General features: G+C 42.8%; 1 protein-coding gene and 1 long non-coding RNA gene across 3 annotated transcripts; one reads left to right on the forward strand and one right to left on the reverse strand.

Annotated features, from left to right (window-relative positions):
- The first annotated feature begins 1607 nt into the window (after positions 1 to 1607).
- LOC144032276 (uncharacterized) lies at positions 1608 to 5823 on the forward strand. The gene is made up of 4 exons (XR_013287743.1): positions 1608 to 2443; positions 2526 to 2580; positions 5214 to 5293; positions 5386 to 5823. It is a non-coding gene; the product is annotated as an uncharacterized LOC144032276 (long non-coding RNA).
- Positions 1615 to 12173, reverse strand: capn3a (calpain 3a, (p94)). 2 transcript variants are annotated; one of them, XM_077540022.1, is made up of 21 exons: positions 11672 to 12173; positions 10490 to 10559; positions 9782 to 9900; positions 9554 to 9687; positions 9160 to 9328; positions 8781 to 8864; positions 8616 to 8710; positions 8458 to 8535; positions 8172 to 8332; positions 7213 to 7382; positions 6849 to 6860; positions 6541 to 6749; positions 5741 to 5777; positions 5378 to 5455; positions 4420 to 4477; positions 4032 to 4096; positions 2499 to 2567; positions 2342 to 2420; positions 2089 to 2205; positions 1927 to 1985; positions 1615 to 1788 (listed from the first exon to the last, which is right to left on the reverse strand). In XM_077540022.1, the coding sequence occupies exons 1-21, from the start codon at positions 11921 to 11923 to the stop codon at positions 1762 to 1764; spliced, it is 2142 nt and encodes a 713-aa protein (XP_077396148.1). In that variant the 5' UTR covers positions 11924 to 12173; the 3' UTR covers positions 1615 to 1761. The 2 variants fall into 2 exon arrangements, with proteins under 2 accessions (XP_077396148.1, XP_077396147.1); XM_077540021.1 differs by lacking the exons at positions 9782 to 9900; positions 10490 to 10559; positions 11672 to 12173 and having other exon boundaries at positions 7213 to 7385; positions 9554 to 9632.
- Between the last annotated feature and the right edge of the window lie 1228 nt (positions 12174 to 13401).

Consider the following 13401-nt stretch of genomic DNA (forward strand, 5'->3'; position numbering starts at 1 on the left):
TTGACAAGTCCACTGTGAGTCCTCACCTACACCTACAGGTGTGTGTTTGTGTATGTGTGAGGGTGAGGCTCTGTGAGGTATGGTGACAGACGTCAAAAGAGGTCGTTGTGTGCATGTGATGCCTGAGTGAATAAAGTACACAGGTGGCAGGAAGGGGTGTCTCCGTCATTTCTTTGGGCAGGTTGGCATAGGGTTGAAGGACAAAAAGCACAAAAAACATGCAAATGGCCTGTACGCAGGAGGAAGAGATGGAGTGGGAAACGATGGTGGAATGGTAGGAATGAGTGTCTCCATGCATGACAAAAAGACAAGGAAAGGGAAGAGCGATTTCTTTGGGCAGGTTGGAGGTGGTAAGACAGAAGTACAAAATGGATGCTAATGGGGGAGGAGGAAGTAGAAGTGGTGCTTTGATGCGAGGAAAGGTGTTTACATGCATTTTAAAAAATGATTTCTTTGGGCGTATTGGGGTGGTAGGACAAAAGCACCGAATCGAGGATAAAGGACTGTACTCAAAAATTTGAGGAAAGTAGTGGGAGGAAAGATACCCTCATGAATAATAATGTCAAAGAGATGGAGAGTGACTTCTTTGGGCAGGTTGAGGGGAAAAAAAAGACTCAAGTACAGAATATATGCAAATGGAACTGAGGAGGAAGTGTTGGCGGGCTTTCAGTGCATGAAAAAGATTGGTGATAGAATGATTGATGAGTGAGTCATTTCTTTAGGCGGGTTGGAGTAGGCTTGAAGGACAAAAGGACAAAATAGATTCAAATGGCCTGTGCGGAGAAGGAAGAGATGGAGTGGGAATGGTAGGAATGAGTGTCTCCATGCATGAAAAATATAAGGGAGTGGGAGAGAGATTTCTTTGGGCAGGTTGGAGGTGGTAGGACAAAAGCACAGAATAGAGGCCAAAGGACTTTACTTAAAAATGGGAGAAAAGGTGTCCCCATGAATGAAAATTACAAAAAAGAGATAGTGATTTCTTTGGGCAGGCTGAGGAAAAACGACAGAATAGGTGCAAGTGGCCAGAACTGAGAAGGAAGTGTTGGCGGTATCGCAATACATGAGAAAGATGGATGATAGAATGATTTCTTTAGTCGGGTTGGGTATGGGATAGTAGGACAAAAGCATAGAGTTGATGCAAATGATCTGTATGGAGGAAGAGATGAAGAGGGAAATGATGGTGGAATGGTAAGAATGAGTGCATATGAAAAAGATATGGGAGGGGGAGTGAGATTTTTTTGGGCAAGTTGGAGGTGGTAGGGCAAAAGCACAGAATAGATGCTAATTGGGGAGAAGGGAGTGTTGGTTGGATAGGATGAAAGATGTCTATATGCATTAAAAAAATGATTTCTTTGACCGGGTTGGGGTGGTGTTAGGACAAAGTCACATAATAGAGGCAAAAAGGACTGCACTTAAAAAATGAGAGGAAAGGGCTTGGAGGAAAGACGTCCCCATGCATGAAAATGACAAAAGAGATAGAGAGTGATTTCTTTGGGCGGGTTGAGGCAAACAACGAAGAGTACGGAATAGATGCAAATGGCCGGAACTGAGGAGGAGGTGTTGGCGGAATGGGAGGAAAGATATCTCCATGCATGGAAAAAGACGAGTGATAGTGATTTCTTTGGGCAGGTTGGGGATGAGAGTAGAACAAAAGCACATAGTAGATGCAAATGGCCCAAATTGAGGCGGAAGACGAGAAGCGGCACAGGAAGTCATGAGGTAAAGTCTTGGCAGGTCTGGTCCTCGTGCGGCCCTCTTCCTTTAGGCGTACATGGTCAACTGGAGCCACTGCAGGGATGACATCCATTTAGTTTGACTCAGGTGTGTCATGCAGCTCCCACAGTGTCCAACAGATGGCAGCATGGTGAGAAAATCTGTTTTGTACATTTTTTTTTTTTTTTAATTGGATAAGTCGTGTGTTCTTACCTCCAGTACGCTGAGTCGGATCGTACCATCTCCATCCCGATCGAAGGCCTGAAACGCTCCTACAGGTAGGAGGCATTAAATAAATGTCAAGTTCATCTACCTCCATCTTACTTGCCCAACACGGTTAACTTCTTGACCTTATCCAACTTCCTGAAAACTTACTGAACATGGCCTCGAGGCGGACCAGGCAACTGATGAAGCTGTCGAAGTCGACGTTCATGCTCTCGTTGGCGTAGCGCATGGTGATGGTGTCGTACAGCTGGTTGTTGAGGCGGAAGCCTGAGCGGGACATAAGACACGTGACTGCACAGTGACACGAACATTCACAACAGGATGAGTTGATGAACGTCGGCACGAGCGAGGGCGACGGCAACGAAGGCCGGAAAGGCGGCGAAGGAATTGGCTGCCCGTGTACCTGCGTCGTTGACGGCGTTCCTCATCTCGTAGCTGTTGATGCTGCCCGACTGGTCCGGGTTGTAGTGCTGAAAGATTCCCTGGAAGAGAGAGTGTGGACAAAGTGAGCGTGGGAGAATTTTTTTTTTAATGTCAAGGACGTCTCCATACGTGCTGACCTGCCATTGTTTGATTTTGTTCCACAGGTGGCGAAACTCCTGAAAGTTGAGGCGACTCGTCCCGTCCATCTTAGCCCACCCAGTTAAGACATAACCTTTCTTAAAATATGATTATACACTATATACTAGGGATGCAACGATATCCAAATGTCACGATACGATAATTATCACGATATTGTGGGGAGGTTGGCGACATTTGAAAAAGGTCATGATATTGTAAAAAAAAAAAAAAAAAAAAAAAAGAGCTCATACTAAAAAACAAGCACAATATTGTATTATTATTATGTTATTATTATGTTTTATTATTATTATGTTATTATTATTATGTTACGTCGTTAATGCACGCACACATTGACTTCCTCCACATATTGACTTTCTTCACAGGCATATTATGTTCCCCTTCATCTGACAATTAGTATAGACTTTAAACATAGAAGGGTCAAAACATCCTTAATGAAAATTAAATTAAAAAAAACTACCCACGAGAGGGTGCTAGAACTGCACAAATGGAAATCAACAGATGTGTTGCATTTAAATTACGTGAACATGACGACGATGATATTGTGGCAGTTTTAATATCACGATATCACGATATTGCCGTTATCATTACATCCCTACTATAGACATAGTTTTATTTAATTTGATATATGTATTTAATAATTTTAGTTTATATACATTTTGTTTGTAGTTCCTTGAATAAGAGAGCAGATGTCAGTAGAAGCTCAATAATAATTAGGGGTGTCAGGCGATTAAAATTTTGAATCATAATTAATCACATGAAAACTCACGATTAATTGCAAATTTTATATCTGTTCTATATGTACAATAAAATGTACAATATATTTTTTTCTAGGTTTTCATTTGTATCTGTTCTAAATGTACAATGAAATATTTGTTTTTTTAATAAATTTTCATACTCTTAACATAAAAGTGGGGGAAAAAATGAACTACTGGTAATAGAAATATGGCTGCATATTTTAGTCACTGATAGAGTAATTTCATAATAATTCTTTTTTTTTAATTAAAAAGATGTACTCTACTGTATAAAACGAGTGTGATATTGATTTGTGTTGAGGTGATTTTTCTGCCACTAGATGGCATAATTGCATTTGTAAGACATTTAGTGACAGCTCAGTGCATTTTTCTTTTCATACTAAGAGCTATCCATTCTTTAAATATGAAATAGCTTGTGAAATTCTGAATATTTTTAAAATTGTAAAATACAACTTGGCCCCAGTTTCCACAAATGTATGCATTATTACATTTATTACTGCTAAATATTGACTTGGACGTGTCTGCTGTATTGCAATTGGAATTCCCCCAGTACATACTTTCCAAATAAGGGGCGGTCATTAATTGCACGTTAAAAAAAAAATAAAAAATAAAAAAATAGTTAGTGGCATTAAAGGAACTTTAAATTAACTAAAAATTAACACACTAATTTTGACACCCCTAATAATAATAATAATAATAATATAATGATAATAATGTGGCCCAGGTGTTGGCCTGTTGTGCATTCGATACGAAGGATACGTCCATCAGAGCTATCATGCTCCTGCAGCTCTCCAAGCTGAAGCCCTCCGTATTCAAGCTCTTGTCTGTAGCACATCATAAGAACCATCATCATCATCTTCATTCACACATTGTGTAAACATAAGGCTCCAGGGTACTTCCAATTGGCACTTGGTAGCATACTAGCTAGCACCAGCACAACGAGCTGTTTTAGTGCCAAGATCACCTTTAATTCGAGCAAACAGAGAAGGCCGTTCATTAGCTAGTCCCTCGATGATCATGTTAACGACCATTTTCCAAAACATCTATTTTTTATTATTTTTAATCAGTTTACCTGTTGATCGTGCTGAACCTTTGCCATCTGGAAGTACGCGTGACGCCACAGCGAAAGGATTTATCGGATACTCACGTTTGACGATGACTCTGTTGAGAAGTTTTCTCAGCTCGTTGGCCGTGAGCTCCATGTCCTGCACGAGAGAAAGTCACCTCTGTGATTTTAATGACGCCAGTCGGCCTGTTGTTTTTTTTTAATCGTCGTTTGCAGATGGGACGTAACAAAGTATATATAAGTATATTTTTCCTTTTAAAAATATATTTAGGCCTATATATACGTACTTAACTTGAACATGTCGTCTCTTGCGTCATTTTTTTGTGTACGTTCTACTCTTTTGTGAAAAAGTGTTTTGCCACCATCTTGTGGCATCTGTAGGCAATTATTCACTTTTTTGGGGTGGGCGTCAGCTTGCAGGTTGTTGACTTTCTACAGCTACTTAAAGGGACGGTTTGCAGATTTAAAAAATAAATAAAATCACAGTTTTAATGTGGGGGGGAAAAGTAATATACTTAAAAAAAAACAAAAAACGTTTGACTTGGTAGCTTGTGTTTCATGAGCTTTGCAAAGACTAGCAAAAAGAAGCATAGCAAGGGATGTCAGGCAGGTGCTGAGAATTTAGAAGCAATGTTGATTTAGAAACATTTCTGCTCGAAATGCAAGTTTATCACATCTATTTATTTCTTAATTGCTAGTAAAAAAAAAAGTACAACTTCAAACTGGTAACATTTAGTGTTGTAGTACACTCCATTACAAAGAAGTCATGCTACAAACGTAGCAGCTGTGGCTAACAGCTGCTTGTTTGCAATGCTAATGCTAGCTTACTATTGCTGCCATTTTGTAGCTTACTATCGCTGCTCTTTTTTTTTAAGCTGGACAGCATTCTCTGTGGCTATCTATCACAACTATGGACTTTGGTCAGAGACTCGAGGGGGTAGAAGAGATCAGTGAAGTGAGGCTAAGAGTTTTTAAACTGTCAACTCATTTGGAGTATAAATTGTGATTCCTTATGCCACCCCTGTATGTTTGTACTCACGTCGCCAGCAATCTCTTGAAAAATGATCCGGAACTGCTGGTCCTCCTCGCTCTCCTCCCCTGCTGAGGCCGGCACTGGCTGGTGACGTAGAGGTGGAGGTTGCGGTAAGGGACGCCCGGACCACCAAACATGGGGATCAGTGGAGTCGGTGAGAAATTTCACATGTGATATACAAGTCTACACTGTCCTGTGCAAAGGTTTTTGTGAAATAAAACAAAAAGATGACCAAAAAAAGGGTCGTACAAAAGGTGGGTCAAGGGGATGACAGCCCCGGCGGGCATGCCTCTAACAGTGTAAATCAAAAGAGAGCATTATTTTGGTAAAGGCGCGAAAGTGAAAGTAAAAAAAAATTTCGCGACTCACCACGGGATGGTCGGCCTCGATTCTGTTCTCTATTTCCCTGAGAGAAGACCAACAAAAAGAGGTCACCATGGTTACTGACAACAACAATAACATATCACGTGTAGACCTCCGAGCCAGTAAGCTCACTCACTGGACGGCATATGCTAAGAAAAACTATGTGAACCGTACCGCGGTTACAGTATAATTAGGGATGGGCATTTGTGGGGTAATTAACAATCAATGAGATTGATATATTGCACTCGAATGATCAACTTCCCGTAGCAGACCTGATTAATAGATAATTCCTTATGATCCATTCATCAATTATCAGGCCCATCCCTATTTATAATCATCAGTAATAGCATGTAACGTGTGAGTATCCCAATTGGAGAACGTTGACTGCGGACTCCTGTGCAAGCCGATGTCTGGTCCTCGTGCTGGAGGGCAGCCAGTGATGGTCAGCGTTGGTTCAGTGAAGACATTTTTGAATGTTTACCGCAGATTGCCCCAGACGGGAGTGGCTCGTCCTAAAAAAGATTCCATAACAGCCTCGAACTGGGGCCGCTTTCTTCCAGCTCTACAAATCAAATCTCCGTTAAAATGCTTCGTTCTTGGCGGTGCACCTCAAAAAACCCACTCCCACCCCACAAACCATGACAACCCACCCACAAGCGTACTTTCATATTTGAACCACAAGCCTCCGGGGGTTCACTCTTAATTCCAATGCTGTTAGCTGCCATTCATTTATTGAAGACACTTAAAACTACCAATTAGTGCATAGTCAATCCCCAAAAGGAACCTGTAATCCAGCAGCCACTCACTCTGAGGTGTTCCTCTTTTCGGAGAAGACGCGCAGGATGAACTCGCCCTCCTGGTGCGGCTCGTATGTGGACGGCACGATGACGTATTCGCCGGGGCTCAGCCGGAAGCGCTGGGTGACCTCGCGCAGGTTGATGTACGACTTGCAGCGCGCCTTGGACGAACTAACCAGGAAGAAGTCCTTGGGCATGTGCTGCTTGTTGCCGTGCATCTGGAAGAGGACGGAGAACATTCTGGTGGGAAAACCCTTCCCGAGACTAAGAAGAAAAATTCACCTCAGATCTCGGATCCTGGGCGGGGATGTACTTACCTCCTTTGGCACCTGTGGACAGACAGAGGAGATGATTAGCAATCAGGACCTGGCCTCCTTCCTCTTGGAAATGGGAGCTCCACAGGTTTCTTGGGCAGTAATTCTGAAAGTGTGGTACCTCTAGTGGTACGTCAAAAACGATTTTGAAGCCTCGTCATTCAAATTTTTGAGGTGGTACTTAAAAGGCTGTAGAACAGCTATTCTTGGGTCTACTCTGAATCCTTCTGCAAAGGACTGAGCTCCTAACTCAGAAACCCAGATTTCCAGACCACATGAACCAACTGACCGAGTGCAGTCTACCATGAGTAAGATCTACCGCTCATTTCCGCATCAAATATCCAAAGCAGAAGCCGTCTTAACGAACCTCATAGATGGCAAAGCCAATGGTGAACAGGTTAGCGCCAATCCTGCGCTCTTTCCGCCTGTTCTTCTGCATCAGAGCCACCACGAAGGTGCAGCCAACTTCGTTGTCCTCCGAGTCGTCGTCCTCCTCCAGCAATCGAAGTCGGTATTGAGGGTTGGTCCAGAAAGTGTCTGCTGGGATCGAAACGAGAGCTGTGTCAGGCGGTAAAAAGATTACTGGTGTGGTTTAAAGCAGTTTGTGCCACTTTTTCTGGTCTGTTTTTTTGGGGGGAAGTGTCTAAGCAGGATTTCTAGACTGGTCCCTCCCCGAGTAGCACCGGGTCAAAGACACTGAGGGGTTCCTAGACACGCTGTGAGTCTTGAGGCTCTTTTTGTGACTGGTGTAAATCCTACGCGACACCTGGTTTATCTCTGTGTGGAGGTAGGTTAGACCTGATGATGGTCACATTATAGATAGATAGGCTGGAATAATCTGCAAGAGGTAGGATTAAACCACTGTGGGAGTAGTCACAGTTAAATTCAATCTTGGCCAATCAAAGCAAAGCTAGTCATTCACTAGAGCAGTGGTCCGCGGGCCATTTGTTAACGGGCCACAGATATAGATAGTGGAGCATATATGTCTGAATGATCATCAGCTGACAGTTACATGACAGTCACAAGAAGGAGTCATGCCATATCATTTTTGATGAAACTCCTCAACTCCGCTTTTCCTTGCATCTGGGTACACAGCACACTGTGACAACTGGTGCTGGCTTCTCCCAGAGCAGTTTTTCAGGCGTGCTGTCGTGAGTTTTAAAAGCGATGATGCACAGGATGTGCAATTTAGTGGCTGCTATTTGGGACCTAAGTAAATCAGGACCTTAGTTCCTTCAGCATGTCCTAGGTCTGCCCCATGGCCTCATCCCAGTTGGACATGCCCTGAGCACCTTAGGATTTCGGCTCGGCGACTGCATCTCATACCAGGGTAGTTTCTGCACCCTCCGGCTGAGCAGCCTCGCACCCAACGGCCCTCGTTCACAGACACTGTCCACTTGTGGATCTTGTCGTCCTCGAGGGCGTCAGGCGTGAGATTGCAGATCTCAATCTTTGTGTAATTTTTCTTGAAGTCCTCAAAGGACATCCTGGAGAGGGGGAACATTAGTATTCCTCAGAAAAACTTGAAAATATGTCATGTTTCTCTAGAACAAATATATTTGATTAAAATCATGCGTGTATTGAGAATTGGTCTTGTCTCAAACCACTTTACCAGAACTCTCCATCCTCTGCACTTTGGTGTTGTAGCTTCTCCTTCTCAGCCTTGGATAGCGCGGCCCACTCCCTTGAGCTAAAAGGGAAAAGACCAAACTATAAAAGTAGCCAATATTCCACACTCTGGGCTACAATTTCTCCAGTAGGGATGCTAACTTGTCACTCCAGGGTCCGTTCCACTCCACTTGGCCCCAAGGATTCCTGAGACGCACCAGGCGCACTTTAGTCTCTCTGTGCTGCGAGGGCCGACACTTGCCAAAGACAAAACAAAGTGTCAATCCTCCTGATCAAATTTTGCAAGCAAACCGGCCGGTCTTTTACCTCCTCCACCCCCGTCACGGAGTAAGCGTGGCCCTTCACCAGGCCCGTGGCCGTACGGGTCTCGAAGCGAGCAGGGACGAGGGACTGCAGAATGCAAAATGTAGTCGCACAAAAACTATAGCTACATCAATGTTGTTCTCAAAATGAATTCCAAAGGTCTAACACAATGGCCCGCTTCCTTCTACTCAATCCATTTCACTCGTTGTCATTTTTATTCTCTTCAATCTGCCAATATCAATCTTCAACCCAATCTGCTCGGGTCAAAATCATTAACCCGCCTTTGGGTAAAAGTAACACAATCTGCTCAAAGTCCAAAGCTACCCAGCGAGTGCATGATGGGGGAAACAAACAAACTCATCACAGTGTGTGTGAAACTCACATCAATAGAACAGCCCATGAGGGAGCCTCTCTCCAGAGCCTTCTTCATGATCTTGTAGAGGTCTTTTGGAGCCTCCTTCATCTCGTAGAACTCGGTCACCCCGCCTGTGAAGTCCTCCATGGCCTCGGTGGTGTTGCCGCCCTTCAGGGCCTCGTAGGACCCGTGCAGTCTTGACGCAGCCGGGACAAGGGGCATCAGTCAGGTACAATTCAAGGGCAGTTTATATTTCTAAGTGGAACGACTTGGTTCGATTCAGTCGGATTACGATTTAATTCAATATGGTACGGCTAAGTTTGAGAGATACTGATGGGTTTATTAGTTGCCATTTTACAATATAGGAATCTGTAACTGTCGATTTTTCTTCAAAGACTCTCTCCATTAAAAGACGCCTCACTTTGCATAGGCCTTTTCTAACAGGGCACTCCAGAACTCGTTTCTCTCCGCTGACTTTGTGAACACCAGCTGGTTGTTGAAGGTGGGGATGCGGTCGTCGATGACCACGTCCACCCAGTCGCCATAGCGCCAGAACTGTGGAAGAGTTCAAAGGCCGAGATCAGTAAAGATTGGTCATTTAAGCAGAGACGAGATGGAGAACGAGGTTAACGGAAGCTCCTTGGCCAACTTGGAAGTGGAAGATTCCGGCGTAGTCCTGCGTGAAACTCTGATCTGAAGGGACGACCCGGTAGAGAAGCTTTTCGTTGAGGGTCAGGCAGGCGATGGCGGCCAGCAGCCAGCAGTCACCTGCGCACAAGAAGGTAGGTACGTCCTGCTAAAGTATGTTTTGTACAGTATTGATCATTTGTAATAATTGTGAAAGTTGTGGTCTTAACTGAGGGCCAAGGTACCAAATGCAACACGTGTTAGTTGTCCACTGACGCAACATTACAGAGGTTTTTTGTTTTTTTTTGTGCCTTTTGAGCTCAACAATGAGAAGCGCTGCTGGCTGGATTCCCTTCCAAAAGAGTAACAACAATGTAGCGGGGAGGCCACAGCCTGTCTCTGGGAGGGCATATAGAGTTTGGGTACGTGGGCTGATTCAGGCGATGACCTCAGTTTCCCCCTCAAAATTTACTGGAAAATCTAACAAATCCTAATCTTGCGAGAATAATGTTGTTGTTTTTTTTGGAATAGAAGTATTTATAAACATTCCACAGACTTGGTGGACATGGCCTGCTGAAAATATGGTGTTTTGACACAAAAAGTGCTCCAGAAACACCCTACACACATGCTGCTAAAATTAAATAATAAAAAAAGAATAATTTCACAAGTTACATCTTTTAGTAAATTAACTTGTCATTTTCAAGTATACCCACAAAATAGTTGAACTCACCGAGATCTCCCTGGCAGATATCAGTACGACTGGCCCCGCCCACAATGAACTGTGGGTTCTCGCTAATTTCCTGCACAAAAATACAACAAACAAAGGTACATTTATCCTTATTAAAAAATAAAAACCTCTTAGTTCGAACCTCATCGACTGCAATAAGTCATTAGAGCAAGAGAGACACCCCTTCGCCGAATAGCGAGCATGCGTTTATCTCTGCTATGTGAGTCCGCACTTTACGCTTCAGTATAATTTTTTTTAGATTATACAATACTACACATTTGGTAATTAAGATAAATATGGAACTTGTCATAATTGATAAGACTTCCTTATGTACATCCATACATCCATCTGTGTATGTATTAGGGATGTAACGATAACAGCAATATTGTGATATCGCGATATTAAAACTGCCACAATATATCGTCGTCGTCAATCACAATATTCAAAGCAGCACATCTGTTAAAAATAAGTCAGGTTGATTTCCATTTCTGCAGTTCTAGCAGCCTCTGGTGGCTATATTTTAGTGCAGTTTAATTTTCATAAGGCATGTTTTGGCCCTTATATGTTTAAAATCCACGCTAATGGGCCAATGAAGGGGCACGTAATTCGCTTGTGAACCGAGTCAGTATGTGGAAGAACTCAATGTGTGCTTGCATTAGCAAGTAATTTTATTAGTTTTATTATTAGTTTTATTTTATTATTATTATTTATTATTTTTATTATTATTAGCAAATAAGTGCCTAAATATATATATTTATATATTTTTTGTATATAATTTTTATATTTTTCATAGCTGTAATTTACAAAAGCACAATATCGTGTGTGTTTATTTTTTAGTATGACCTCATTTTTTTTTCAATATTGTTTCCTCTTATTGTATCGCCAACCACCCCACAATATCGTGATAATTATCGTATCCTGACCTTCATATCGTGACATCGTATCATGATGTTTGGATATCATTACATCCCTAGTATATATATATGTATATAGTCGTTGAAAAAACCTTACCAGTAAAACTCGTTCCAAATTGTACATGAACCTCAAAAATATGGAATACTGTAAATGCACACTCAAACTGCTTTGCATAGAACCCCATCCACCCCACGTGATTAATTCCCCCAGTCAATCATCCATCCATCCATCCATCCATCCATCCATCCATCCATCCTCCCTCCCTCCTACCTTGGGCCTCCTCCAAACAATGTTCTTGACCTTGTTGGACTTGTGTCCAAGGTCTCTGAAGCCCAGCGACTCGATGCTGGCCGGGAAGGAGTCGTCGTCAAAGATGGTCCCGCGCTGGACGTACTCCCGCCGCAGGGCGCCAAAGTCCTGGCCGTTGAAGCGCAGCGGCTTGTTGAGGGTGCCTTCGCCGTCGCGCCGCTCCCGCTCCCGGATGAGCCGGTCGCAAAAAAAACCAGACGGTGTGTAGGGCATCTCGTCCCCCCCCTCGCTCTCTCTCGCTCACCTTCTATGGTGCGGCGTGCGTGAGTTTGTGCTTGTTTTTTGCCCCAATGTTGCCACTTGGACTAAAGTCTCCAAGCTGGACACGCTGGCATAAATCCAAAGAACAAGTGGCTGATTGGTTCCCCCGCGGCGGTGACGCAGCCTCCGCCTCTGAACGCTCAGAAAAAGTAAATTCAGCCAACATACATGCACAGAATGGCACATAACACACACGTACGCATACATTGTGTGTGTGTGTGACCATTGGGCCGACGCACAATGGCGCGTTGGTCATTGTTGGGTGACACAAAGGCCAACGGGCCACGCCGGAGGCCATCCAAAGCATGGCCACTGGATGCCCTGCCTCAGCAGAAGGCATTCAAGCGCCTCTCAATGGAACTCAGCGTCGAGCAGTCTCAGCAAGAACCCATTTGGAGCACGCCAGTCCTTCCACCTCTGCGCCAGATTGTCTTCGAAAGGGACAAAAAAACGGAAAAGTACCCAAAAAATGTTGGCACAGCAGTTAGAGGAGACTCCCATGTATATGTATATTTATATGTGTACATATATGTATATCCATCCATCCATCCATCCATCCATCCATCCATCATCCATCCATTCGTTTTCTTAACCGCTTGCTACTCACAAGGGTCGCGGAGGTGCTGGAGCCTATCCCAGCTGACCTCGGGCAGTAGTCGGGGTACACCCTGAACCAATCGTAGTATATATGTACATATGTGCTAAATTATTCAATCTGATTAACTAAGGAACCGACCTGACTGACCAACTCACCAATGATTGAACCAACCAACCAAAATGGCAAAAAAAAAAAATAAATAATCAATATCAAATTATTATTATTATTATTTTAATATCTCATTTTTTCATAAATTCTTATGAAAATTTAATTTTAAAGGCATTTTTTTGTATCTTAACTGTTTTCTTGAAATTTTGAAATTGTACATGAATTTAAAAGTATTTTCTTACATTTATGAAAGACCTGATTTGTTGCACTTTAAGACAAGGCAGAATCTTCTTTTTTTAATTTATACAGTATTTACAGTTGTTGAATTTCAATTATGAAATTATTTTCATCTTATTCTTGTTGATGCAAATCATCTTTATGTCAAAAGAATTGATGTTCCATAATTAGTCAATATCGGATCGGGAAAAATCGCAATTGAATCTAACTGAATTCTTGTGAATTGAAAGCGGATCGATTGAAGAAATTGAAATCGATACCGAGCCGTACAAAATACTACCCAAAACAATAAAATAATACAAGTTTTATGATGGGAACAACTGGCTAACTAGTTGAACAACCAACTAACTAACCAATCAACCAAGTGACCAACCTGTTAACCTACCAACCTCTATTCTGAAAGTGGCAATAAAATGCATGTTGAAATTATTTTATTGGAGATACGCATACCCCTAATATAAATGCAATAAAGACAGGAAATCAGTCA

Source organism: Festucalex cinctus, chromosome 12 (genome assembly GCF_051991245.1).
Source record: "Festucalex cinctus isolate MCC-2025b chromosome 12, RoL_Fcin_1.0, whole genome shotgun sequence".
Lineage (NCBI taxonomy): Eukaryota > Metazoa > Chordata > Actinopteri > Syngnathiformes > Syngnathidae > Festucalex > Festucalex cinctus.